This window comes from Carassius gibelio, chromosome B7, assembly GCF_023724105.1.
Source record: "Carassius gibelio isolate Cgi1373 ecotype wild population from Czech Republic chromosome B7, carGib1.2-hapl.c, whole genome shotgun sequence".
NCBI lineage: Eukaryota > Metazoa > Chordata > Actinopteri > Cypriniformes > Cyprinidae > Carassius > Carassius gibelio.
Genome location: NC_068402.1, coordinates 35,426,053 through 35,451,875, shown reverse-complemented (window position 1 = coordinate 35,451,875; position 25,823 = coordinate 35,426,053). Strand labels below are relative to the sequence as shown.

The window sequence follows — 25,823 nt, the reverse complement described above, 5'->3', positions numbered from 1 at the left end:
GCCCTCCGCGCACCATAGACAGTAAAAGAAATGGACACAGCGACCCCATTGGAACTCAATTGAGACAAATGAAGCCCAGTTTTAGCGTTTTTTAGCACTTCCGTTTCTGGCGCGCAGACTCAAACGAAGCTTGACGACGTCAGCAACCTGTCAGACAGATGTAAATCTTCTAGTAGCTGTGCGTGCAAACTGCCATCATTAATCTTGCAGAGACGGCGAGCTTGAGCGGGGAGTTCTTTGTCGTGAGTGAGCAGGAGTAAGTATTCTGATTAATTATTTTGTATAGTATTTTAAAATGTAACGCCAGTACGCCATATTAAGTTAATTGCCTGCGAGCTTCTCCTCCTGTCTGTACGGTAATGCGACAGAGAGCCGAGTGGTTATGACGCAATCGTTAGCCTATTTTTTACAAAAACTGTTTATACGGGGCCATAATGTAACATAGAAGGTAATGGAGCCCTTTATACATTGTCGTGTATCTTTAGAAATAAATAATGGACAAACAGAGTCTTTAAACGCCTCAGATGTAAAGTTATTCGCTGTCAAAGTGACGCCAAAATGAATGGGAGTCAATGGGAATGCTAACGCAAGTGAAGTTCTGCTAAAAGATGGCAGCCCCCACCCGACTTCAACTTCCGGTCGAGTTCCTTGCCCCTTGCCGCGCACGCACACGATCTCGCAGGGCGCGCTCTCGAGTAGCACACACTGGCGCGTGATAAAGATGGCGGCGACGGTGGTGGAAACAGCGTGATATGCTGGAGTAGTAGCACTAAACCGGGGTAAAACCACTGTATGACAGACCATAGCGAAATGGAAACCATGTCACAGTAGGCGTTTACTGGTAACATCAATACCGAGTACTACAAACTCACCTCCCCCCCCAGACAACATTCATCTTGTGTTTGTGGAGAAATCTCACAGGGAGCATGGCTTCGCAGAGCAGCCAGGTAGGAAAACACTTCTGCCGCTTTCTGTGTTGCGCTTTAGCTCGTAATGGCACGCGGTGTGTGTTATTAGTCTCAAGCTGTACGTGACTCTTTGTCGGAGTGTGTGTTTTGGGCGCGCGTGTGTGTGTGGCCCGCGCGCTGCTGCTGCGGCCTGGCCACGCGATAATAACGGTCATTAGCAGACGAGCGTTTCTGAACCTACCGCGCTTTGACGACGTTTCTGTCGGATATCCCGTGTCTACCGCCTCCACCGGGTACTGTAAGAAGGTATGAAGTGTTTCTACAAAGTGTCTTTAGTTTAAGCGAGTTGAAATCGAGTCGCGTCATGTGGCTTATGTAGTATAATAGGCCTGTTGATTGGGGGCGGTATCGCTTCCTGTCTTCAACCTCATTCAAACTCTCTCGTTGGAGTTTTTCGCTTGTTTATTGCGCACATGACATCCACCACATATTCAGTGACAGCTCGCCACTGCCAGAATGTGATTTAGCAGCTTAACTGCGGGTTTGAAGTCTGTTCACTTTAAACGAGGCACATTGTAGATGCTACATCGTTGTAGCTCTGACTGTTAGCCGCGTGCTGGACGATAGCGTCTCGATAACGCTTTCCCTGAGGTCCTGATTAAACCAGTTGTTTGATGTCGTAAACAGGCCTGTCATATTCAATATAAATCGTGTGCTGTCTTTAAGTTTGTCACTTTCTTAAAGTCAAATGGCTTGTATCTCTGCGCTGGTTGCCATATGGCTGAATTGGGGACTTATTCTTATAAATATATAAAGTTATGAGTATTTCTGGTAAGTGGAAGATGTTTGGCTGCTGAAGTGCTGTAACAAGGAATCTAAAATACACGAAGCACGAGATCCTGTTAAAATGTTAGTTAGCCAGGCTACCTGTCAGTGTTCATGTAAACATGAAGAATGTTTGTTCTCTGAATTCTCCCATGTTTGGGTTGCTTTTTTCACCTGGCTAAATTTTAAACGTAGCTTTAATTCTTACAGTATTGTTAGGTTTATCATTCACTTACTCTCACTGCCATGCTCACAGCAAATTTCTCTTTAGATATGAATACGCACAAGTGGTTGGCGATAGCGTCAAGATCAATTTGTAAACCTATATTATGTTTTTTTTTTGACAGCACTTAAAATGTCTGATGCACTGAGGATCCTATAATTCACTTTATTAATTTACTGTCTTTGTACCAGTTCTTTCTTATATATTATTAAATGGAACTATTGAAGAAAACGGTGTCATTTTTTTTATTACTGAGAATGGCAAACACTACAGTACTTTCAGACACAATTTACCCATGTATGGTAAGCATTCAGCATGAATATAAGTTAAGGTAGTCTTTGGAAATCTAATAAATATTTATTCCCACGATTAGATCCTATGAAGTGTGTGTTTGTAGCCTGCATAAAAACACACATGCAATGGTCTGATACAGAGTTTGTCACATTCATGTCATATTCTCTCTGTGTTGTGTATATATTATTAGTGTTACCCCTGTCTTTTTTTCACGTAGTACAAATACACATTTCTTATTTTTTTGTGAAAAATACTATAATAGGACTACAGAATTAAAATGTGTGCCCATTTTATTATTCCTGTTAAAAAATGTCAAGCCTTTTGATAATTTCCTATGTTATAACACCATATCTTGAATGATACATTTTTATTTTATTTTTATTTTTAGTTGATAATTTGTCAGTGTTCATTTAAAAAGTGTTGTTTTTCAGTGTTGCATGTAATTTTTGATTTAGACAAAGTGGGATTAAAAAGATTCTCAGAAAAGATGTCATACCCTGTGAGCAAAGTTGGCAAGATGTAGTGCATTTCGATAACATGAACTAGCATTTTCAGGGGAAAAACACTCTGGATCAAAATAATCAGGACAAAATAAGGTTTCAATTGAGTATGAGGCAAATTAAAGGGTGAACTAACGTTTTAAGTTCGTCTTAATTCATTTTTAAATTATATTTTAGTAAATATGCGAATATATGTTTTGCTTAAGTCATTTTATATTTTTTTATTAAATAGTGTGTTAAGTCATCTATATACTGGCCAGCAGCCACCCTGCTGTCAAAATAAAGCTGGCCTTCAAATAAAGCTGTATCGGTTGAGCACTAATATGCACCGCTTATTTTTAGTGAGACTGGTTTACGTTGACTAACTGTAACTGCTGCGACTGCATACACAAGTTGAGTTAACTGATTTAAAGTAAATTCACAGCCTTGTTGGAATCCCACATTGAGTAAACAATAGTTTCCGACTTAATTAAGTGCATGCTTGACATGAATGTTGCCCTGTACCCCTTAGATTCACTTGGCATTGGTCACACTTTCAACCATTGGAAATCTTTGTGAGCCGATGTGTCTATTAATGGTGTGTGACGGTCTTTGCAAAACAATGTTTACAAGGATTGGGCAATGTTGGATTGAATATGTGAGATGAATTAGATGAAGACGAGTCTTGTAATAAAAGAAATGGATGGAAGTTAGATGTCCTGCAATTCAGGGTGGGGCAGGTTATGAAGTGCCAAGTTTAGAGGATATCCCTCAGTTGTAGCCTGTTATAGATGAAATATAATAAAAATAAATGCAGGCAGCTGATGGGCACTCTCCAAGTATGATGACATCTGCTTTAAAAGCTCAGTGAGCTGTGCTTGTGGGATGATGGTACAACAGGATTTATGGCTAGCAGCACAACAAGTAAAACTTTGTTCTTCTCCTGAATGTGTGTGCGTGTGTATAAAATATATGGAGATTTGTTGCTCTAAAGAAGCATTGGGGATATGCAGATTTGTCGAATCAGTAATTGCTGGCCTAAGCAATATAAAGCTTTTGCCATAGCATAATAAAGTATAGCCATATCTGAAAGCGTTTGGATGTGGTGATGGGAGAACTTGTTATGCGATCCTTTTTAAGGGAAGGTCTGAAACCAGAAAATCCAGTGACTTGTCTGGTTTGTCTTTATCTGTAGGGGGATGACACCTTTTACATAAAACCACATTCACAGCAGCTCTTTCTATATCTTCATAAATGTGGTTTAACAGTTTAACGTACTGGAAGATGAGGTCATTTAAACCATTTTTAAAACTACTTGAATTAAGCAACCTATCATGTTAAAGTCAGCATGGAGCTAAAGCTGTGATCGCTAGTTATTCCCTATTGTACGGTGTATCTGAGAGAAACTGCTTCTCAAACAAGTAATGTAGACCTGGTCTTGAATTTGTCAATCCAGTATTGATTGGATTGTTTGCTTATTGCTACGATCTCATGTGAGTGACGGGTTGCTGGAATGGTGGGATTTTTGTGGCCTCAAACCGGTGCAGACGTCATCAGAGAAGGGATGTTGTTGGCAAGGTGAATTGGGAAAAATGTTTTTGATTAAAAATTATTAGGGATAGGCATTCTAAGCAAAAATAATATTTGAAAATCGCTGGGCATTATTTGATTATTATTCAAAAATTACAACCCTCCCTAGGGCTGGCCAATAGACATGGGATCAATGCTTTCGATCTGTATGATTAACTGTTTAATTCAGAATCTAGGATAGAGTTCGACCAATAGTGGATTATGCCGATACCGATAGCTAGGTTGGGCAGCACTGGCCTATAGTTTTTTAAAATTGATACTGAACAAAAACAAATACAATGCTTTATTAAAAAAAAAAAGTACTGAATCGTAGTAGTAATAATAGTAAATGTTGAAATTACCACACTCTAATAGGGCCCTATGAAATCAGTTTTTCCCTAAATTCCATTTGTTTTCTTTTCCAAATTGCTTTTTTAACTTAAATTTTTCTCTACTTTTTTTTTTAAATAGTTAAATTGAAGTTTATTAATCATAAAGCAAGTCTAATTAAAATCATGAAACTTATACATTTTCACGTCAGTTTAATAAGTTTAACAAAAATGACATGTTTAGGGCCCTATGAAATGTTTTATCAACACGTATAATTATTTGAATGCAAAAATGTATTTTTTTCTGTAAAAAAGCATAATGATTCCCCCCCCCTCGGAAATTCAGTTTGTATTCATTTTTATTGTTATCAAATGAAGGCATTAAACATTAATTTAATTTCTTTTAATTACTGAAAATTAAGCAAACCTTTGTTTGGCAAACAAAGGGGATTTACTATTAAAATTGAAACATGGAAGAAATGTTTTGTGATTAATCCTTAAAAAATAAGGTTTGTTTTATTTTAGTAGTAGTAGGCTATGTATATCCTGCTTAACAATAGACTTCAATTCTATAATTAAATCAACTAATGGAATATTAAAAAATTGTTACCCATCCCTAAAAGTTATGAGGGCACATAAGTTTGTGTGGATAAATAATTTCTAGTCACTGTAGTATTCAATAAACTAATAAGAATTGGCAGTTTTTGTTTCATTGTGACTTTAACACTTCCTCACTTATGAGCATCACCCATGGCTCTTTCGCATGCATGAAAGTGTGAGTGTGTTATCACCAGAGCATGTTGAAAATATTCATGTGGTTAATTTGTGGTAATCCCCAGTCCAAATGAAGAGCGATGAGGAGCTTAGTATGGTACGTGTGGCACGCCTGTTGAAAAGGGGCAAAGAGACATTCTTTCTGTTGTGATGGTACTCGCCATCCAGAGGGCATTAGATTACGGCTTGCCGTTTGTCTCTTGTGGTGCCATTTCAGCAGTGTAGGTCAGTGATTTGCAAACGGTTACATGTGCTTGAACTGCAGTTTCTTTTTTTTTCTTGCTCTCCCTTTTCATGCAGCTAGTGGTCAATGCAAAGGGGTATTATGTACACGCTTGCAGAGCCTGTTGAGTTTTTCATCTTTGAAACTTTTAGTTCATCTAAAGACTGTCATGAACATGAAGTTACTGAAATGTAAACTTTAAAAAAATAATTTCATAGTTCCTTAATGGTCGCTGTAGTTAATAGTTTTAATTAAATTTAAAAGTAAGGACCTATGAAATAATTTTTTTCTAAATTCAGTTTTTCCTTTTTTCTTGACTCATTTTTAATAGTTTAAAAAGATTAATATTAAATGTAAATTTTATCAATCCAAATTATTAAAATCATGAAATGTTTACATTTTCACATCAATTCATTAAAAGATTAACAAAAATTGTTGTTTAAGGCACTATTAAATGTTTTATTTTTTTCTCACCATATTTTATATTGTTACCAAATTCTGTTTTAGCATGTCTATTTGATTAAGAAAAAAAAAAAAAAACTTTTTTCCTCCAAAGTAGCTTTTTTTTTAATTCTTTTGTGTATTTAAAAGGGTCCTGTTATGCTCTTTTACAAAGTCTTGATTTTCTTTTGGGAGTGAACTAGGACATGCTCATGCTTGGTGGTTTGAAAAATGCATAATTGTTTACATTATTTACATTATTACAATACCTTTTAGGGTTCCAAACTGTGCATTTGCAACCAAAAATAGCAGGTCCTCATCTCTCCTGCCCAGCGGCACTGATATTCACCTGATAAACGGAGCTCAGTTGAGCAGCGTGAGAGAGGTTGACATGGAGATGTGTGAAATGAAAGTATGAGTTTTTTGGGGGCAAATATTAGGGTGAGAAAGAAAAAAGGCAGATATTGATATATCAGTCTATATTCTTTGTGTATATTCTACACTGATTTTTTTTCCATTCATCCAATTAAAGAAATTTAGGGTAATGATTAACATTTTATATATATTTCTTTACTTTAGCCAATGAAAAATAAATAACTTGTCTTTGCTATCAGCATAGCAGTGATGAGAAAAGCCACGATTCTGCATGACAGAACCTATTGATGCCATGTAGACAGAGAAGAGAAGTGCTCCAAGAACTGAACCCTGAGGCACCTCAGTAGTTAGATGTTGTGACTTGAACTCCTCACCTCTCTGAGATACTTTGAAGGATCAATAGGTAAGACTCAAACCAATGGTTTGTGGTTCCTTAGATGACCTTTGCCAATAGGGTTGACAGGAGGATTTAAGTGTCAAAATCAGCAGACAGATCCAGCAAGTATTGAATATTTGGAGTCCGCTCTTGCCAGTCTCTGTTGAAATGTACACTTCTGAAAACAGTCTGGTTGCTGTTGAGGAGGTTGTTCTGTGTGAAAAAGGCACAGACTTGGTTGAACACAGCTCAATATGCGATTGGGCATGGGCACTTCTAAATACAGTGAATACTATAGCACATCGGGGAACGTGCCATTTCCACAGCCTGGAAACCCCATAAATAAAGCAGCTGCGCTATATTCTAAATCATTATTCAATATTTTTAAACAGTCATTCAGATTTGTGTATTTGCTATGGTGCTCATCACAGTGCCAAATACTTAAATAGTCTATTAAAGTTAGAAAGTAAATATTTAGACTTTTCTTTTTTTAAATCTGGATTACAACATGCCCTTGATATTGTTTGAAAGTGTTTTGATTCTTTTGTTCATTTACACTTTACACCAGGGGTCCAATAGCTACCATTATTTAATTCATTAGTTAACAAACTTAAGTATTCCAATATTTAATAAAACGTTGTTAAAATTTAAAGTTGCAACTGTTATTTAATGAGCTAACCTATACTAAGACTTGTTTTTTTTTTTTTTAACAGATTAATAACTTCTGTAGCAAATGTAGCTATTGCTCATCGTGAATGTTAATGCATTAACTAAGGTTAACTAATGAGGTCTTATTGTAAAATGGTACCTATAGGACTTTATAGTTCTCTTGCACTTTAATCTGTGTAAAACTGACCTATTATATATTTTCTGTATTGCTTTATTGTATTTATTGGTTCAGTTATTTTTATAAGTTATTAAACCTGTTATACTGTACTTTTCTGAAACTAAATTTCAATACAGTGATAATACTGTATACCATGATAAAAGCATCTTCTCTGATGACTTCTGTTGTAAACCACACTTTTAATTAATCTGGAGTACCTGTTAAGGCTAAGGTAGTAAAGTCAGATTGCAGTTTGTGGCAGGTCAGAACACTAAAAATCTATCAATGTTAAAACCTTCACAATATATTCAGTAATGTTTAAATGTCTGTGCTCAAACAATGTTACACATTGGCCAAAGTGAGTGCTTGAAGGACCTCTCTCTGCCATTGCTTTGCCCTGTAAAGTGGGACACAAGAGAGCCATATTGCCATGCTGCATGACTCATCAGTTTCCAACTTGCTCTTTACTTTCACCCAACCTGATGTTGCAATAATGATGGCTGCCATGTCCTCACATACCCTCATACACAGTGCTTTAATTGTGTTTCAATAAGTGAGCTAAATTTAATAATGGAATCATTTTGGTGCTGACTGATGCCAGAAATACCACTTCAGTGTTATGGTGTGCCATCATTTTAGTAAATGATTGTGTTTGCAATTAACATGAAGTTAAAATACCTTACAATTATTAAGTGACACCTAACGTTGTGCTTCTGTTTGATTTTAATTATTATTTTTTTTTGTTCACAGTACATCTTTGGGGAGTTCAGTCCAGATGAGTTCAATCAGTTCTTTGTGTCTCCCCGCTCTTACGTTGAGGTAAAATAATCACATGCATGAATTAATTAAATGTTAAAGGCTTTCCATTAAAATGCTGTTCAATGTGTTAAGCATTTTCGAAGTGATTAGTTTTACTGTATTGTCATTAATAACTTGCTTATTTTCAAAAGTCTTACCATTAAGGTATTCTGACGAGGTAGAGCCTGTTTTTGTAAGTTTTAAATATGTAAAATAACCATGTATTTTGTAAATTCCACTTTTCCCATTCTCATGTGCAACAGTTAAGCACAAAATTAAAGTTCACTTTCAAAATATAGTATTTGCCATTTTAACCCTAGTTCCAGTGTTTAATTTGTTTCATTCCAACTTGCATGTAAATTTAAATGAGCAAGTGTTGGAACGTCTGAAACTGAATTTTCATTAACTATGCTTTCAATGTGTCAGTGTGTCAACATGTTTTGACTGTGAATTAAACTCCAGTCTTCCACTCCAAAGTACGCTATAAACAAATCTGGGCCTGTTTAGTTCAAAATACATGTATTTAAATTTGTAGGTAATGAAGGTTTGTTTGTGTATATGTACTAAGGGGTGTAACTGTACGCAAAAATGACTGTTCGGTAAGTACCTCGGTTTTAAAGTCACGGTTCGGTTCATTTTCGGTACAATAAGGGAAAGAAATGCAAACATTAAACTGCAGGTTGTTTATTACTATAAACTTTTTTTTTTTAACAATTTGTTTACACTTAAAAAAAAAACTTTTTAATAAAGTATATATAAAATAAAAAAAGAATAAGAAATAAAATACTGCTGCAAAGTTTTCCACTGAATAAAATACTCTTTCAAACCAATATCATATAATAAAATATAATTAAAAATATAAATAAATAACTATGATTACAGTGCAGGATTACCAATCCCAGCTTGTAGGCCTGCTCATATTTAAAAAATATATATAACTTTTCCAAAATGTAAAGTGCAGCATCAACAGTTTCAGTTTTTAGACCTGCTCAGATTTCGTTATTGCGTCGGCCCGATCAGAATTAAGAGCAAAGGTCTGTTTAAATACCGACGGGAGCTGCGTTTGAATTACAATCATTTTTTCCTAGTTGTAGTGATGTTCACACTCGTGTGATGCCTTTTGAAAACCTTAAGCTGGTGACACACCGGCATATTGCACCTCTCAAACATAGTCTATTTTGCCATCAATACTTTTGCCGGTGTCCTTTATCATTAGGCTTTATATTTATGCTCAACATGAAGTATAGATATTGTTGTCGTGAAGACAATATCCTGGTCTGTCGGCAGCCTCCCTCTATGTCACCTACAGTAGCAGCAGCGCACCAGCGCCGCATCAGGCACGATTCTGGTGTGTAAAGACACAGAAAACACGAAGCAGCCGTCACGCAGCAGAAACGCGCACACACACGCCATGCAGCCAGTATGTCACCGGCCTTAGAATCAGCTGCAGGGTGGGATTTGCGCTGAACGTGGACACTTCCGCCACTTAATATGTTCGTTTGGAAACATGAAAATGTACCTATGTTCCGCACACAAAATATTGCATTCGATCATTCGGTACACATGTGCACCGTATCGAAAGCCCTGTACCGAAACGGTCCGGTCCGAATACACGTACCATTACACCCCTAATATGTACACATTTTATTGACTTGATTTGACTTGATCTCATGTACATTTCTTTTCAGCTTCCCCCCTTCAATGATAAAGTCTCCTGCGTCAGCCACTCCTCAGGTAAGATCAAAGCCTCACTTGAAATGTTGCTACATGTACTGATTTAGGATTAAGGATATGAGTTATAGATTACAATATGCTTAACCACAATTACTGTCACACAAGCACACAATAGTTTTCATGTAGTATGTGTTAACCATAGCTTACATCTTCACACATAGAAAACATTTTAAATATTCATCTGTCCTGTTCACATCCTAATCCTTAATTTGTAGAATGGTCTTCATTCATCACTGAGTTGAATATATACCTCCTTAGGCTACACGCCCATCTCTGTAGTTTTAATAATCTTTCCCAGGACAGTATCATATTGCCCTCTAGGGTAGTTGTGACCTTCACCCTCATCTGTATCAATTATTTAGGAGGTTACTGCACTCCTGCTGTGCCTTACATAACGGAATCATTGAGACGGCAGGTTTGCGGTGAGTTTTCGGTCCACTACACAGTGCCTTACTCCTCTGTTTTTGTTGCAGAACTCAACACTCAGGTTTTAAACACTGACAGCTTTCTAAACTTTCCCCTTTTATCAACCTTAAACCCTTACTACTCATTCTTGCCTGTCCATCTAATCTTTGGAGCTTTGCATGCCTAGGCGTGTCTCTGGTGCATATGTGCATCTACCTGCAGTGCTTGGAGTTGATGGGAGGCTTTTGACATTTTTATTTTTATTACTCTTCTGGAAACTCTCTTCCAAAAGCCATCGCATCTCGAGACGTGGGCTAAGAATATGACTTCATGGACCGTCTTTCAGGATCTCTAACTCAACCTGCTTATGAGCCTGTCTTTCATGCTTTCCTAAAATAAAACCTCTAAAATGAATACTAACAGGAGGATGTGGTCTTATCTATTCATTTTTCCATTGCTAGGGATCTTGTTCCCATGATGACTGCAGGTTGCTTTGATTTAGCTGATTACTGATTACTTTTAAGACTCAAAGTCTTACAGTAATTGTGACTAATGCTGTTTCATTCACTTTAAACTATCCTTCACTGCTTAGCCTGCACAGTTCAGAACTACAACCACTTTATATGTATCCAATCAAATTTGTTGCATTTAATTATTAACTACATGATTTGTTGTGAATACAATTTTGTTAATATTTTTAGCCTGAAGTTGCCTGTAGATATGGCAGTTTTGCTGAGCCTTTTTACATATAAATCAGTCTTAACTGAAATGTTTTTATCTACAGGAGAGGACTACCAGCATATCGAGTTTGGCGTGGATGAGGTAATGAATGCAGAGTCTGTGGCAGTGAAAGACTCGCTGTACAAAGTCTCCAGCACTCTTAATCCTCAGGCCCCTGAGTTCATCTTAGGCTGCCAACCATCTCAGAAGGCCCTTCCCACCGCCGCACCAGTCGCTGATATCCCAGATGATGCTGACTTTAACTCCCTATGCTGCAGCAACTCTGAGACTGAGACTTCAGTCCTGGGAGGCCACCAGGCCTGCTCAGACATGGATGGGGTTTCGGGCGGCTTAGGACAACGAAAGAAAAAGAAAAAACGACCGCCGGGATACTACAATTATCTGGAGGGTTCCAACAGCAACAGCACTGGTGTGGCCACAGATGGAGTTGGGGTCTCAGGCCTGGTTAACGGACATACTTCAAATGCTCCACTCATGGGTTCAGAGGACATGGTAGGGGACATGTTATCTGGGGCTGAGCTCATCCCCCCAAATTCAGTAACATCCAGCATATCCACACCCCAAACCGCCCCTCTTTCCCATCAGAGGACTTGTGTAAGCCCTGACAATTCGACATTGGACTTGACTAGCGGAGCTGCCTCTTTTTCAGACAGAAACGGAGCAGCTTCTTCATCTACTTCTTCTTCGTCCTCTCAGAGCAGCGGGGTGGCACAGAGTGCCAGGACTGCAGAGCAAAATGCAGAACCCCCAGCTCTAGAGAGTCCAGTACTCCTGGGTAACGGAGGGCACAGCTCCTCTCCTCCATCTCCTCTTCCCCCTGATGCTGCTGTGGCCACCCTCACAACCACAACTCCTGCTACTACTGATGAGAGGGAGGCCGAGGGCTCGGGGGAGGCTAACGGGCTGCCAGAGACTGCCTCAGCTGCCAAAACCACAGACGGACTGCAAGACCCGTCTGAAACGGGTGAGGTGCAGTCAGCTTCCTCTGTAATCCTTCTTTCCTTAGACTCTGAAGTTCAGCCGCCAGTCTCGCCCAGTCCCACTGCAGCACCTGTGGCAAACCCCCCGAAATCCTGGGCCAGCCTCTTCCACAACTCCAAGCCTCTGCCTGGAGGTCCTCAGGCTTACGTTGAGGTGAAGAGCGTGCCTGCTGTGGTCGCGTTCCCTCCAGCTGACTCAGAGTTGCCTGAAAAGGCCAATGAGGTTCGCGAGGGCCCCGTCCCCGTGTCTGAAGACCCTATGGCCCCGAAATTGGCAGGTAAAATGTGACAGGACAGTGTTGGAGGTTTAGAATCCAGACTGCAAAGAATGTTGTATTGCACATAACATCTATGCATATATTGGTATTTACTCACCCTCATGTTCTTCCAAATCTATCAGACTTTGTATAGTCCTCATACCAGAAATGATGTATTTAGTAATCTATGAAAATTCTGTCCCTTTTTCCTGTTCCACTAAAACTTGTATGCTTTAAAAGTTTGTAAAGACCTACTTAAAATGATCCATGTAATAAATGGATTTAATTTAGGCTTAACTTTGATCATTGTACATACATGGAGCATATGAAAACTGGTAAACAGAAGTTCTCATGCAAGCACATTTGATCTTAATGTGTTCTATGTATGTGTGTTGATCAGTTTATATTCATCTTAATTCTGTTTATATATAGTGATCATGTCTCTTTAGAACACTTGGATTAAACTGCTTGTAGCTAAAGAAACATCAAAAAGTTGATAAAAGAAATATAATTGCAATCTGTATTCAGACAGATTACAATTATATTTCTTTCATCAACTTTTTGATGTTTCTTTGGGTCAGCCAGCTTTAAATAGAGGAATAAATATTTCTTATGTTTCATTAAATATCTAGGTATCTTTATATACCTTAGATATCTTTATTTCTATTTTGAAGATATGGATTCTTGATATGGAGCAAAATGATGGTGAGTGATGATGACAGTTTAAATTTATGGGGTGAACTATCCCTTTGTGTTTTTGTCAATGTTTTAGAAGGTTCACGTGATCAAGGCCCCAGCCTATATTCAAATGACAAATAATCAAACCCGTCAAAACCCTTTTTTTTTTAGCATGTTTTTGTGTTCTGCTTTTGGTACCAAGAACCTTGGATTTTCACTGGTATTGGTACAGGATACTGAAATTTTGGTACCATGACAACACTAGAACTAACTTGTTACCTTTTTCAGAACTTAAATGTTCAATGTTTAAATTTCTTAAAAGCTTACTCTCTTTGCACCAAACCATGTGCCATTCTGTTATTTATATCTGCCTTTTAAGAATCTTCACACAGATCTTTTGCCTAAAATGACTGTTTATTGTGACTGCATCTGTCAAGCTAAAGACCAGAAAAAAAAAAAATATGAAAGTGGTCCATTCATCTTGTGTGCTGTATTCCACATGAATTTGGATATTACTTTTTCTCATATACTGTTTTTCACCTGCTATATAGTAGAAAAGTATGTACTTTTGGATGCAGCCAGTGATCTCTTGTCGTATAGAAGGATACTGAGTAAATGTTCCTTAGATTTCCCGATATGAAGATGAGTAAATAATAGCAGAAAGTTAATTTGTTGAAACTATTCTATGATTCATGTTTCTGTCCACAAGATGGCAGCAGCATGTTTTGTTGATCTGCTGATGGCACCCATCAGCCCTCTCTGCGACTCCTAAACACTTCAGATGGGTTATTATTAGGGCCTATTTGCTCAATTCTTTTAAAAACCACATTTCCACAGCCTGTTGCTCAAACTAATCATGACAGATCTTGAGAAAAGGCCCACCCAGGTGCTGTGTTTACCCACCATATTTCCAACATTATTGGTCAGAAAGAGAATTAATGGGAATCCCAGTCTGTCTCCAACTAAAGTTCAAGAGCAGGGTGGTTTTAACAACTGTGACCTGATTTTGTGACCTTGGAACCAATCACAGGGACTCTCCACTGCATGAAATCCTTCTTTGGGTTTCCCCTGCTGTTCCTCGAATATGAGAAATCTTTCACAAGAAAACGGTGATAATTTCCAAATCTCTGACTTCTAAAACGACTGTCTGGTGTATAGACTTGTCATATTGTGATTGGAGGTATTCTATTGATCTCAGCTTTGGCTTATGTCCCACTCTAACATTCTAGACTCTTCTCCTTTCTAAATTCATGTTCTGTTGCATAACAGGAAGAGTTTTCTGCTTGACTGATGGCATTTATATGACTATTTCAGATGTGTTTTTCTTCAAGGCAGCTAATGGAAATGGCATTCATGATCTTATGAAGATCAGCTCCTTTTTTTTTTATTATACGTCTTGTGCCAAAAGATGATTGTGAAACAAGTGTCTTTTTGGCAGCATTCCTTTTGTCATTTGTTCTTCTCTTCTGATGCAAGACATTTGGACAGGCACTAAGTGAAGAGGAGTCTCAGATCTTGTCCTGACCATTGGCTGCCCTTGTATGTTATTTTTGGTTTTGGAGTGGCATTTTTTTTTTTTATTAAGGCTCTCCAGTTGGATTTCTGCTCTAGCTGCTGTTTTGAGTTAGTCGTGAATGTGATGTGACCTGGTTTAAATCTATCCAGCCACAGTCACACAAAGCTGCAAGCTTAAATTAAAGAATTTAGATTTACACAACCCTCTACATTCATTGTGAATAAGTCACTCGCATATGCTACTAAATTTGAGTTCTGGTGAAAAAATGATGGCTAATATTAGCCGATGGCTAATAAATTCTCAGATTTTACTCCCCAGTGTGTGAGTTGGAGGCTAGGTATAAGTTTAGCACCGATATATTTTCACTCACGAAACACTTTCTGCCTGAGTGCTTCTAAATCGCTTTCTCTCACACATGCAGAGAGACCGAGAATTGACGTGCTAAATGGAATTGGTATTCTTTGTTGTAGTTGAGTTCTTTTTGGAGTTCAGAGTTCATCTCATTGGCCGGCGCTCAACTGTTATCTTCCCTGTTTTGATTTCAGCAAATCAGTTTCTAGCGAATTCATAAATCCAACAGCTCATTAAACCTTGCTGCATTTCATATTATTCTTCTTAGTACAATTCGTGTCATTTTCAGTATTTCTGTCAGTTATTTCCCAATTTTTTTACAGAAACACTGAATAACCAAAAAAGCACCCACCACCAGTCCTAAGTTCAGTTAAAATGACTAATATGCTTACATGGTTTTCAAGTAAGGTTACTAAAGTTCTGTCATTAAATAATACTTGATTATCATATTATAATGCTTGACTGACTAATATTAAGTGTACTTTTGGAAATGTAAAAAAAATCTGCCATTTTACAAATATATCTATATCTCAATCAGTCCTGTGAGTAAACAAAAAAATTTAAATTGCCAATTAAATCCCCTTTATTTTTTTCTGATATCACTTAAGCCACACAGGCTGTTGACCATTGTTAACCAGTAGCCAAATAGCTTCATTTTTTATTTCTACCTTCAGTGTATTCCCTGTTGTTGTTGTTGGGGTTTTTTTCTTTTTTTTTCTTCTTTTTTTCGTAAAATTGGGTCATTTCAGCATTCAAACCAGCTTGTCATAGAATCATTAATGTCTTATAACCAGTATAAAATAAAGAGATTGCTGGTTTCAGTTCTGCTTTGCATGTCACTTTAAATCTATTCCAATATTGATAAATTCAAATTTCCACGTTACCATGGGAGCTGTACCATTGTTTCAGTCTCCCTTCCTAGGCGTGGTACAAAATTCTCCTCATTTTTACCACATTTAGCTTCATGTGCATCAGTCACATGATGCAAGGTTAGAGTGATGGACATCACATCTTTCATTCTTACTCTTCAGATTGACAAGTTTGTCTAGATTTGTCTTTTTTTTTTTTTTTTTTTGAATGGAAAAACATCTATAAATGCCCCCACTCACTCATGCAAGGCTTTGTTAAAGATAGGCAACCCATCTATTACTTCAGCTTGAAAATATGTAGTTTTCTATATCCCTAGTATTTAATCTGCGAACATTGCTCATTTTTCTTTCCATTTGTCAGAATTAATCGAGAATGTGAAGTTGATCCACAAACCGGTGTCTTTGCAACCAAGAGGACTGATAAACAAAGGAAACTGGTGCTATATCAATGCTGTATCCTTTTTCTTTGCCTCAGTTCTTACAGTCTTACTGATGTTGCTTAATACTGAATTGATCAGGCCATCTTGTCCGGTTTATTTATTTTTCCTTGACACTGAGCTTCAGACCCTGCAGGCCCTGATTGCATGTCCCCCCATGTATCATCTGATGAAGTCTATTCCCCTTTTCACTGAGACTCAGAGACCCTGCACATCCACACCCATGATGGATAACTTGTAAGTTTTAGACTATTTTGCTGCCCTTGTGAAGTAATAATTATTTCTGTTATTGCACTGTGTTGTGGATTGGATGTGGAATAAGTCAGAACCTGATATCCATTCTGTGTGTTTACTAGTTTAAATACTACAGTAGACCACGTTACGTGATCGGTTTTGAAGTAAGGTATTTTCTATAATGCAGGATTGTCATATGCCACCACATCCACAGCATACATTGTTTTCAGACTTCACTGAACTGGAAATTCTCTGTTCAGAATAAAACTTTACAGGTTTTGAGTGGTTTTTAATTGGAGTGAAATATGAATTGAGGCATCGGTTTATTCACTGATTCCAGATGTATCATTCATAATAAATAAATAGTCTTTTAGTTTGCCTCCAAGTTTCAGATTAAGATGGAAATATGTGCACTTGACTACAGCTAAGATATTCTGATTGTGTTCAGTTAATCAACACATCAAAACACTGCAAAGACACGTCAGGAAAAAAAAAGTACAATTTTCTTGGACCAAGTGCACTTTTCTGCCTTACTATGACTATATATATAAAATAAATTGTTGTACTGTTTTTTTCTACAAATGTTCGTGCCATTTACTGCATGCAATGAAATTAGAGAATAATTTAATTGTTTCTAATATGATGACCATAATCTCTTGTCTTACAGTGTTCGGCTTGTAAATGAGTTCAGCAATATGCCTGTCCCTTCCAAGGCTAAACAGCAAGGTATTGTCTTTTCAGAGTTGATTGATTAACTCTTTTTATTCCCTGCTCTATATTTATTGATTAAATTATTTTTCTTTTGTAGCTGCTGGAGAGAAGATAGTGAAAGATCTTAGAGTGGGTGCTCCTTTTGAACCCACATACATCTATAAACTCCTCACCCTCATCAAATCAAGCCTTTCTGAGAAGGTAAGCATTATGAAGACTGGGCTGTTTTTAATAGTCTATTAACAGTGGAATTTGCCAACGTCTCGTTCTTTGAGGGTGCCCAGTGGTACAGATTTTGAATGTCTTCTTTAACCTAAGAAAACTACAAATCTAGTTCATGCAATTTTACATTTATCCCCACCAACAATTTACCTCACCTCTCAACAAAGTCAAAATGATAGACACTCGTGCTTGACACATCCTAGGACAAGACCTTCCTGTTCAGTTTCTTTTTGTATCTGTCTGCACATTCACTAACACTGAGGAATGAGTGTCTTCTTGAGTCAGACAGTGCTAATGAACAAAATCAAAACTGAAAGATAAAGAACTCCGTTAATGAGCTGAATCTTTGGTTTCACAGTCTTCCGGATCTGGAAGAACAACTGTGTATCTAAGAAATACTACCTTTGCAGACAGTTTAGAGAGGATGGACGGCATTAGGGCACGGCCCAAATTGGACACTCCTTTGAAGAGAATTTCCCACAATCCTACATGTGCCATTTGGCAGTTGATTTGAAAAAACAGCAAATTTATTCATGTTCCATGTGCGTTGGCATTACTAAATTAAATTATAATGTGGTTCTTGTTAGGCTTTATGGTGCATTGGAAGCCTCTGCTTTCTGAAAGTAGTACCTTCATTCAAAAGCTTAGTCATTGTTTGACTGGTAACTGGTTTTTGTATGGAACATAGTCAAAGAGTGTGGTGTGGACTGTTAGCATGCGTTAATGATCTCTGTTTCTCTTTCAGGGTCGCCAAGAGGATGCGGAGGAGTACCTTGGTTTCATTTTAAATGGACTGCATGAGGAAATGCTGGCACTGAAAAAGCTTATCTCTCCACAGGAAGAGAGTACGTTCCCTTCTTAGTTCAGCATTAATTGCAAGGGACATCAGGCTCTTGTCTGGTGTCCTGTCCACTCTAGATAATACTCTATTCCTGACTGTCTTATATTAACTGAATTGTCTCTTCCTGCTTCTGAGCAGAAGCCCCCACACCAAATGGTCCTGAATCTCAGCCTGGAGTAGAGGAAGGCCCTGCTGAGGAGGAGGAAGAAGGCAGTGATGATGAATGGGAACAGGTCGGGCCAAGAAACAAAACCTCAATCACCCGGCAGGCAGATTTCATCCGCACTCCAATCACAGATGTATTCGGTGGCCACATCAGGTAGTGCACACCTCAGCTATTGTCCAGCTGGTACTTTGTGTATCTATAGTGTAGAAGTATTCACTACTTCAAAAGTGCTATCTTGTCTTAAAGGCTTTAGAACCAATGCTGTAGAGTTGTAATCCTCATAACAGTGGCTTCATGAGAAACTTGACCTCTTAAACCACATTAGGTAGATAGATATGCAGCACTTCTGCAAGAAAAATAAACTTGTGGAAAAGAAAAGCCATTGGAACCAGGAATGGGCTTGGCCTTTTCATTGGCACCCACTGCACACTGTGGTATGACACAAGAGCTCAGAGAGTGTGGTGCCATCTTCAGCCCATCCTGCTGTCCCGATGCTCCTCCAAGCTGTGTGGCTTAGGCCATTACAAACAATTCACTGCAGAATAGCAAACCCTGTGGCTCACCACCACCGCCCAACTAATTTAGGTGGCTGCAGAAATGCAGACGCTTGAACGTGGGGGCGTCAAGGCTTAAATGAAGCCTTTTCTCTGTGTGTTTGGGACCATGGTTTGGCTATGGTGTCTTTTGGTTCACTGTTAGAGAATTTAATTGCGTAGCTAAGCCTTTCTTTTGCTTTCCTGTAAGAAACCTACAGTTTTTGGCTTTCAGATTCATAATAGCATACTCTAATTTGATGGACGGTGATGGTTTTAAGTCCGCTAGGGCTTATTACTTTTTGTTTAAACTTTTTTTTTTTCTTTTTTTTTTTTCTCTTCCTCAGTTGTTTCTCACCATAAATATACCTGTCATGGTGCATCATTAACAAACTTAGCTGCATACTTTTTTCATTTTACTAGACAATATAATTCATTTCCAGGAATTAATTTTGTTTGGAAACACCACCAAGTTTCTCCCATGCAGAGATTATAAACTATTTATTTATTTTGGTTATTTTGGTTAGTTTTTAACAAAAACTTTTTAGAATTAAATAGTTAAGTTTTTTTTTTTGGCACATTGAAGGCTTTGAAAATAACTAGACTAGTCAACATTTGAAGTGGATCAAAACCTTTCATCAAACTATATTTTAACTTTTTTCAGAAAAATTCAGTAGTTGCATTGACATTTTAATTGCAGATTTAACATTTGTAGATGATCTAAAGCAAAAGAGCTGTAAATTCAAAATCTTTTAGCTGCTCGTATTTAAGGTTTCAGAATCCATTTGAAAAAATGAACGTATAAATTGGTGTATATACAATTTTATTTGAGGTACAAGTCATGTTTGTGAAGCTTTTTTTTTTTTCTCTCTTAATGTCAGCTATAGCTTGTGACCTATTCATCTTATCATCAAGGCATATCAGCATACTTTTTTCATTCCAAGCCAATGACTGCGTTTAAATTTATGGCCAATTATCATGATATCATGCATCCCAAATAATTATTTAATATGGTTTAAATTTACCTTTTTCTTTTAACAGGGAGTAGTGGTTTATTAATTAAACATAGAATTGGTCCACTTTTCTAAATTATTATTTAATTTTTTGATAGATCTGTGGTATACCAGCAGAGCTCAAAAGAGTCAGCCACCTTGCAGCCCTTCTTCACGCTGCAGCTGGACATCCAATCCGAGAAGATCCGCACAGTCCAGGAGGCCCTGGAGGTACTGGTGGCGCGGGAGTCCGTTCAGGGCTACACCACTAAGAGCAAGCAGGAGGTGTGAATCATTATCATTGTTTCATTATCACATTAGTTTTTCTGTGGGCTGTTTATTTGGCTCCCTTTACTCTGCTTTGATGTTTCCCATCGAAACCTAAGAAGGAGTTTAATATCATTGCACTAGCTGACCACTTGTGTTAGAATTGTATTTCATAAATATATTAAACTATGTGAAACTCTTCATATCTAGAGTGGAAAGGAGAAAGTATTAATGTTAATGCTAATGAAATTGGAACCTGTGGCTGATTTCCCACCCTCCTTTTCTGCTTCAGATTGAGATCAGTCGGCGAGTGACTCTTGAAGAGCTTCCTCCAGTGCTGGTGCTTCACCTCAAGAGATTTGTTTTTGAGAAGACCGGTGGATGTCAAAAACTGGTCAAGAATATTGATTACCCTGTCGATCTGGAGATCAGTAAAGGTGCTCGTTTCATTTTTATAAAACTGTTACTGCTGTCACATTTTAGCAGGTTTCACCATCTACTAAATGAGATTGCATAATTTCAGTTGCGCTTGTTCTTTATTAAGTGATACCAGGAGAAAAAACCCAGTTTCTTTATTCTTTACTCAATTTCACTTGAGAAACCTCTTTATTTTAATGGATTGTTCCAAGATGTGATAAGCCATTGTTTTGAAAATCTGGTGAGTGTGATTGTTTATGAGCAACACATGTGCATGTGCTCTCAATTCTGCTACCCACGAAGAGACCAGGTTCCCCACAAAATATGAACCTGACAAAAATAAACGAGCACTAATGAGGGAGCAGAATAAATACTTCTCTTTTGTGAGTGACTTCCTGCTGATTAAAGTAGGCTAGATGTCACTCAATACAATTGGGAACCATAAATTCCAGTCTGCATGTTAGTTCATATGGACTTTATTTAGAACAGCTTCTCTGGATTCAATTTATTATGTTTTCTACACACATGATGGTTTACAGAACTATCAAATGGATCACACTAATAGTTTAAGTTGACCAGCCGTAAAAACAGCTGCTGCATATTAGAATGATTTATCATGATTTTCAGATCTCTTGTCACCGGGGGTGCGGGGCAAAACTCTGAAAGGCCAAAGAACCTACAGGCTCTTTGCAGGTATGTTTGTTTTGGTTTATTCCATTTTTATTCTGCAACTACACTTCTACACAAGTCTACTCTTTGTGGTGCAGTTGTGCATTATACACTTAATTCTAAACATTCTCTGACCGAACAACTAAAAAGACCATTTCAACACTGGTCTTTAACAACTTAGATCTGAAAAAGACTCCAGTGGGAAGCAGTACTTTATTCAGCAGTTCTTCTGAACTGCATTAAAGCAAGGCTGAAATGTTCATTAAAAAAAAAAAAGTCTATGAATGTTAGCAATACTGGTCTATTTAAGACGATGCAAGCAGCATTACAACCCAACATGAAAACAGCGGCGCAACTGGTGTTTATGATAGAGAAGGAAGCATAGCATATTAACGCCGTGAGCGGGGGACAGTAGCACCAGAGTTTATGTGGTTAGAAGAAATCTCTAGCATTAATTATCATGGCTTGTCTCGAAAAACGAAGAAAGTAACGTTTGAATGCAGTTGTTATTAAATGGCTGTCGGTGAACGTGTCAAACTAATAATCAAAGAAAACCGATTTTAACTTGGAGGAATCTTTTAGGATTTGAGACTATTGTCTTTACTCCCTTACTAGAGTAAACTACTCAATTAGTTTTCAGATCTTTGATAGCAGAGATTTTAAAAAGTTCTGCTGAGTCACAGACATTACTACATGTGAAGAAATAAGGGAAAGACATCCAGGCTTGTTTGCTATGAGCTTCTGTACACACTGATGTTACCTAAGAATGGCCCTCAGCTATACTGCGTTGCGTACAATTCCCTGCCCGAGGATTTATCATTTGGACCTTTTCCACAGTTAGATACTAATCCTGTTTATATGAGCTTACCTGACAGGCCTGTGCACAAAAACTTATATTATGGCTTCCAGCAAGCAGTCGTCAAGACGTCCATCCTTCCAGCACTTTCCTATTTGCTGACTAGTTAGGCCTTGTCTTTCTCTTCTCTGCCCCCACACATGACATACTGACCTGTTTAAACACACATGGCCTTCCCTTACAGGGGATGTTCACCTTTTTCCCCTGCCTCCAGGAGTGAATTGTAGTTTATTTTTCTTTCCTGAGGGGAAAAAGTGGCTCCCTGCTTGTCAAAAAGTAGTCTGTCCAGCAGTTGCCATACCAGTAAATTTCCCCTCAGCCTATTTTCTTAATTCTCACAAGTTTGAACATCTGGTAAGAGTGGAAAATAGAGTTTGTTGTCTCTAAACCTTTCATTTAATTGTCTGTGATTATAGCACACATGATATTTCACATTTTCTTACCGTAAAATGTTGCTGGCAGCCAAACATTTACTACAATAAGTGTTGAGTGTGTCCTATCAAGTCTGTATTCTGCCAATTTTCCTGTGCGATTGATATTTGAGCGCCATTAATTATCTCTTGTTTGTTGTAGTTGTAGAAGAGGTTTAGGATGGGTCTAAAGGTTTTTTACTGTATTTTGGCCTGTGAAGCATGTACAGATTTTTGTTAAAACACGCTCCAGGTGCTCAAAGTTACATGTTAATGTAAAAACATGTTTTTAGGAACCTGTCAAATCCCCTGTTGATGTGCAGGGATTGTGTAATAAATTGTTATTTCATCTGTCATGCTTTTCAGTGTGAAATGGTTGAGACTGCCAATCAACCCAACAACTGTTTAAAGTTGTATCACTGTAGTTATTACACTTGTTATATATTACAATTATTTTTGCTATAATAACTATGTAGTAATGCTCTTTTAAAAGCTTTTGGAGTTAAATGCTTTTAATCAATTTGATCTATTTGGGACTCAAAACAGATGATTCATAAGTATTTCATAATCTGAAGCTGTTTTGCACTGAAGTCAAAAACAACAGTCAAAGGAAAAATAATAGTCAGAAATGTGACTAATCCAATCTGGATTCATTATTAAAAACCCAATATATGCACACCTGTGACCGCACGAGTTGAATTGTGTAACGCTGAAGGTTGCAACATTGTTTAGCTACTGTAAACAACTAAACTTCTGCTGCCTCCTGATTTGTTTTGGACCCATCTGGCACTGTATTTTCACACATCTGAACAGAAATAGGAGTGGCAGAAAATCTATTGGTGTGAGTTTGAGTTTTGTACATGCTGAGTCCCTTGTGTTTTCCCTCAGTCGTCTATCACCATGGGAACAGTGCCACGGGTGGCCACTACACTACAGATGTCTTCCACATCGGTCTGAACGGCTGGCTGCGCATTGATGACCAGGCGGTGAAGATCATCAATCAGCATCAGGTGGTGAAGCAGACTGCAGAGCGCACTGCCTACCTGCTGTACTACCGTCGTGTGGACCTGCTGTAGAAACCATACTCGTACACACAAACACTCTCTCTCTCCTTTCTCTCTCACACACACACACACACATACACATTGAAACACACGTTTACATGCAGACACTTACACAATCTCAAACACACACACAACCACGTGTCTCAACCGGAACACTGCCCAATTTCACGATTATCCTTTTTCCCTCAACCCTGCTATTCCAGAGAGTCAGCTTTTCCAGTCTTTTTTTTTTTTTTTTTTTTTGAAGAGGAAAAGACATCAGACGTATCTAAAAGACTTTCCTGTAATAGTGTTTTCCCCCTCCGTGCACGGCCTCGCACAGGTCTGAAGAAGCTGAGGGGAGATATGTTAGCACTGCAGAACGCTCCAGTTTGGAGACACAGAACTGAATCACTTCAAATGGCCGCAGCCTCACATTTGACTGGCCAGAGTGGATCCCAGCTGAAAGAACTCAAACCAGTTGAGGCTGATGGACTGCTGGAGAAAATCTTTTCTTTTCTTTTTCTTTCAATCTAGTTTTTTAAATGGCATAGGAGAAAATATGAAGTGTTTTGCCTTTTAGCAAGAGGAGATGTCGGTCTAATTTGCAGCAGTTAAGTGGAGCCTGTTAAATTCTTGACTAGAGCATCAAAGTGGCCCAACACCAGCAAGCTTCCAGAATTTGTGTAGATCTCAAAGTAGGAGTTTGTCGCAACTCCACCAACACCACCACCACAACCTCTTCTCTCCCCCATTTCTCTGATGCTTCAGATCTAGATTGCACTTGAGTTTTGGGAACAACAAAGATAATGGGTGGGAGAAAGGATGCTGCAGTGTGCTGAAATGGTAAAAAGTAAAACGAAAAAAAAAAACTGAAATTGGCTTCCTGGTTTGAGACCTTCAGTGTGATTTTTGGGTGTAGGATTAGAATTACTGTCTTACAATTTTAATGCGCTTTAGGGCATAAATGATTACAAAAGCTTTGTGCACGGTGAAATATAAAACCGGACAATTAAAAAAGGCAGATGTGCATTTTGTTCATTTCTTGCCGATATTTAAGTTTTAAAAGTATTAAATGCAAAAAATTTGAAACTTGGCGGCGGTAACCTTGATCAGCTCCTTGGGGGGTGTGTTGTGATTTTTTTTTTTTTTTTTGTTTGTTTTCTTTTGTTTTCTTCTTCTTAGACTTTGTGTAGTTTCACTCATTTATGCTGGCGAGATACCAGAGATGTCTGATACTCCATCATGAACATTGACTCACTTTGTTTGAGTGAGATGTAAAAAAAAAAAATTTGTGCCCTTTCACCATCTTTCATTAGTTCTGTTCGTTTTTTTCCTGTATTGTACGAGTAAAGTGTATCCGCTGTCCACTGGCTGCCTTTTGATATCAGTAGAGCACCAAGAACTGAGCCACTCCTGCCGAGTTTGGAGAGGGAGCTGTGTTGAGATGCATCTCATTCTGTATGTTAGCCCGCTCCGAGCAGTCAGCCTGTAATCTACATGTTGAGGCTCCGTGTGCAGCTCTGAGGATAATATCTCAGAATGGGTAGCTAAAAATGTCTCTACAGTTAAATTGCTGTGTCGCACAAGGTGAGATCAGCTTTGCCTGATGAAGTCTCAAGTGTGACCAGAGATGCGCACAAACAGCAAATCATGTTTGAGTCTCTTTTAGAGACCTTGCATCATCAATATAATACCTGATTGTATTTTATTTTATTTGTTTTCTTCATTCCCCGTTCAAATATTTTCTGTTCCATTTAAATTTATATTTTGAAAGGAAATGAGCCCAGGGTTAAAGCACAACAATGAATAAAGTTATACATGAACCATGCTTGACCCCTATTTATTTCAATTTGATTTTTTTTTTTTTTTTTGTATTTAATTAACCCAGTAACTTTGCTTTACTTTCCCAGGCCCAGAAAGGATAGACAGGTTTTGCACTGAGCTGATATTATGTTGATCGCTGAAATCATCAAGTGAGCTAAGTTATTAAATAAAAGTGATTTGAGTGATGGGTTTTTGAAAATGCTGCACACATTCTTGTTCAACACCCT

The 25,823-nt window shown here is 38.0% G+C and overlaps 1 protein-coding gene across 2 annotated transcripts; it reads left to right on the top strand.

Annotated features, from left to right (window-relative positions):
- The first annotated feature begins 676 nt into the window (after nucleotides 1–676).
- On the top strand, nucleotides 677–25,600 carry LOC127961340 (ubiquitin carboxyl-terminal hydrolase 10-like). 2 transcript variants are annotated; one of them, XM_052560417.1, is made up of 15 exons: nucleotides 677–947; nucleotides 8,393–8,461; nucleotides 10,129–10,174; nucleotides 10,537–10,596; nucleotides 11,364–12,578; nucleotides 16,333–16,424; nucleotides 16,536–16,645; nucleotides 17,310–17,368; nucleotides 17,451–17,554; nucleotides 18,321–18,420; nucleotides 18,555–18,735; nucleotides 20,227–20,392; nucleotides 20,667–20,811; nucleotides 21,419–21,484; nucleotides 23,615–25,600. In XM_052560417.1, the coding sequence occupies exons 1-15, from the start codon at nucleotides 927–929 to the stop codon at nucleotides 23,800–23,802; spliced, it is 2,622 nt and encodes an 873-aa protein (XP_052416377.1). In that variant the 5' UTR covers nucleotides 677–926; the 3' UTR covers nucleotides 23,803–25,600. The 2 variants fall into 2 exon arrangements, with proteins under 2 accessions (XP_052416377.1, XP_052416378.1); XM_052560418.1 differs by lacking the exon at nucleotides 10,537–10,596 and having other exon boundaries at nucleotides 680–947.
- Nucleotides 25,601–25,823: the final 223 nt, after the last annotated feature.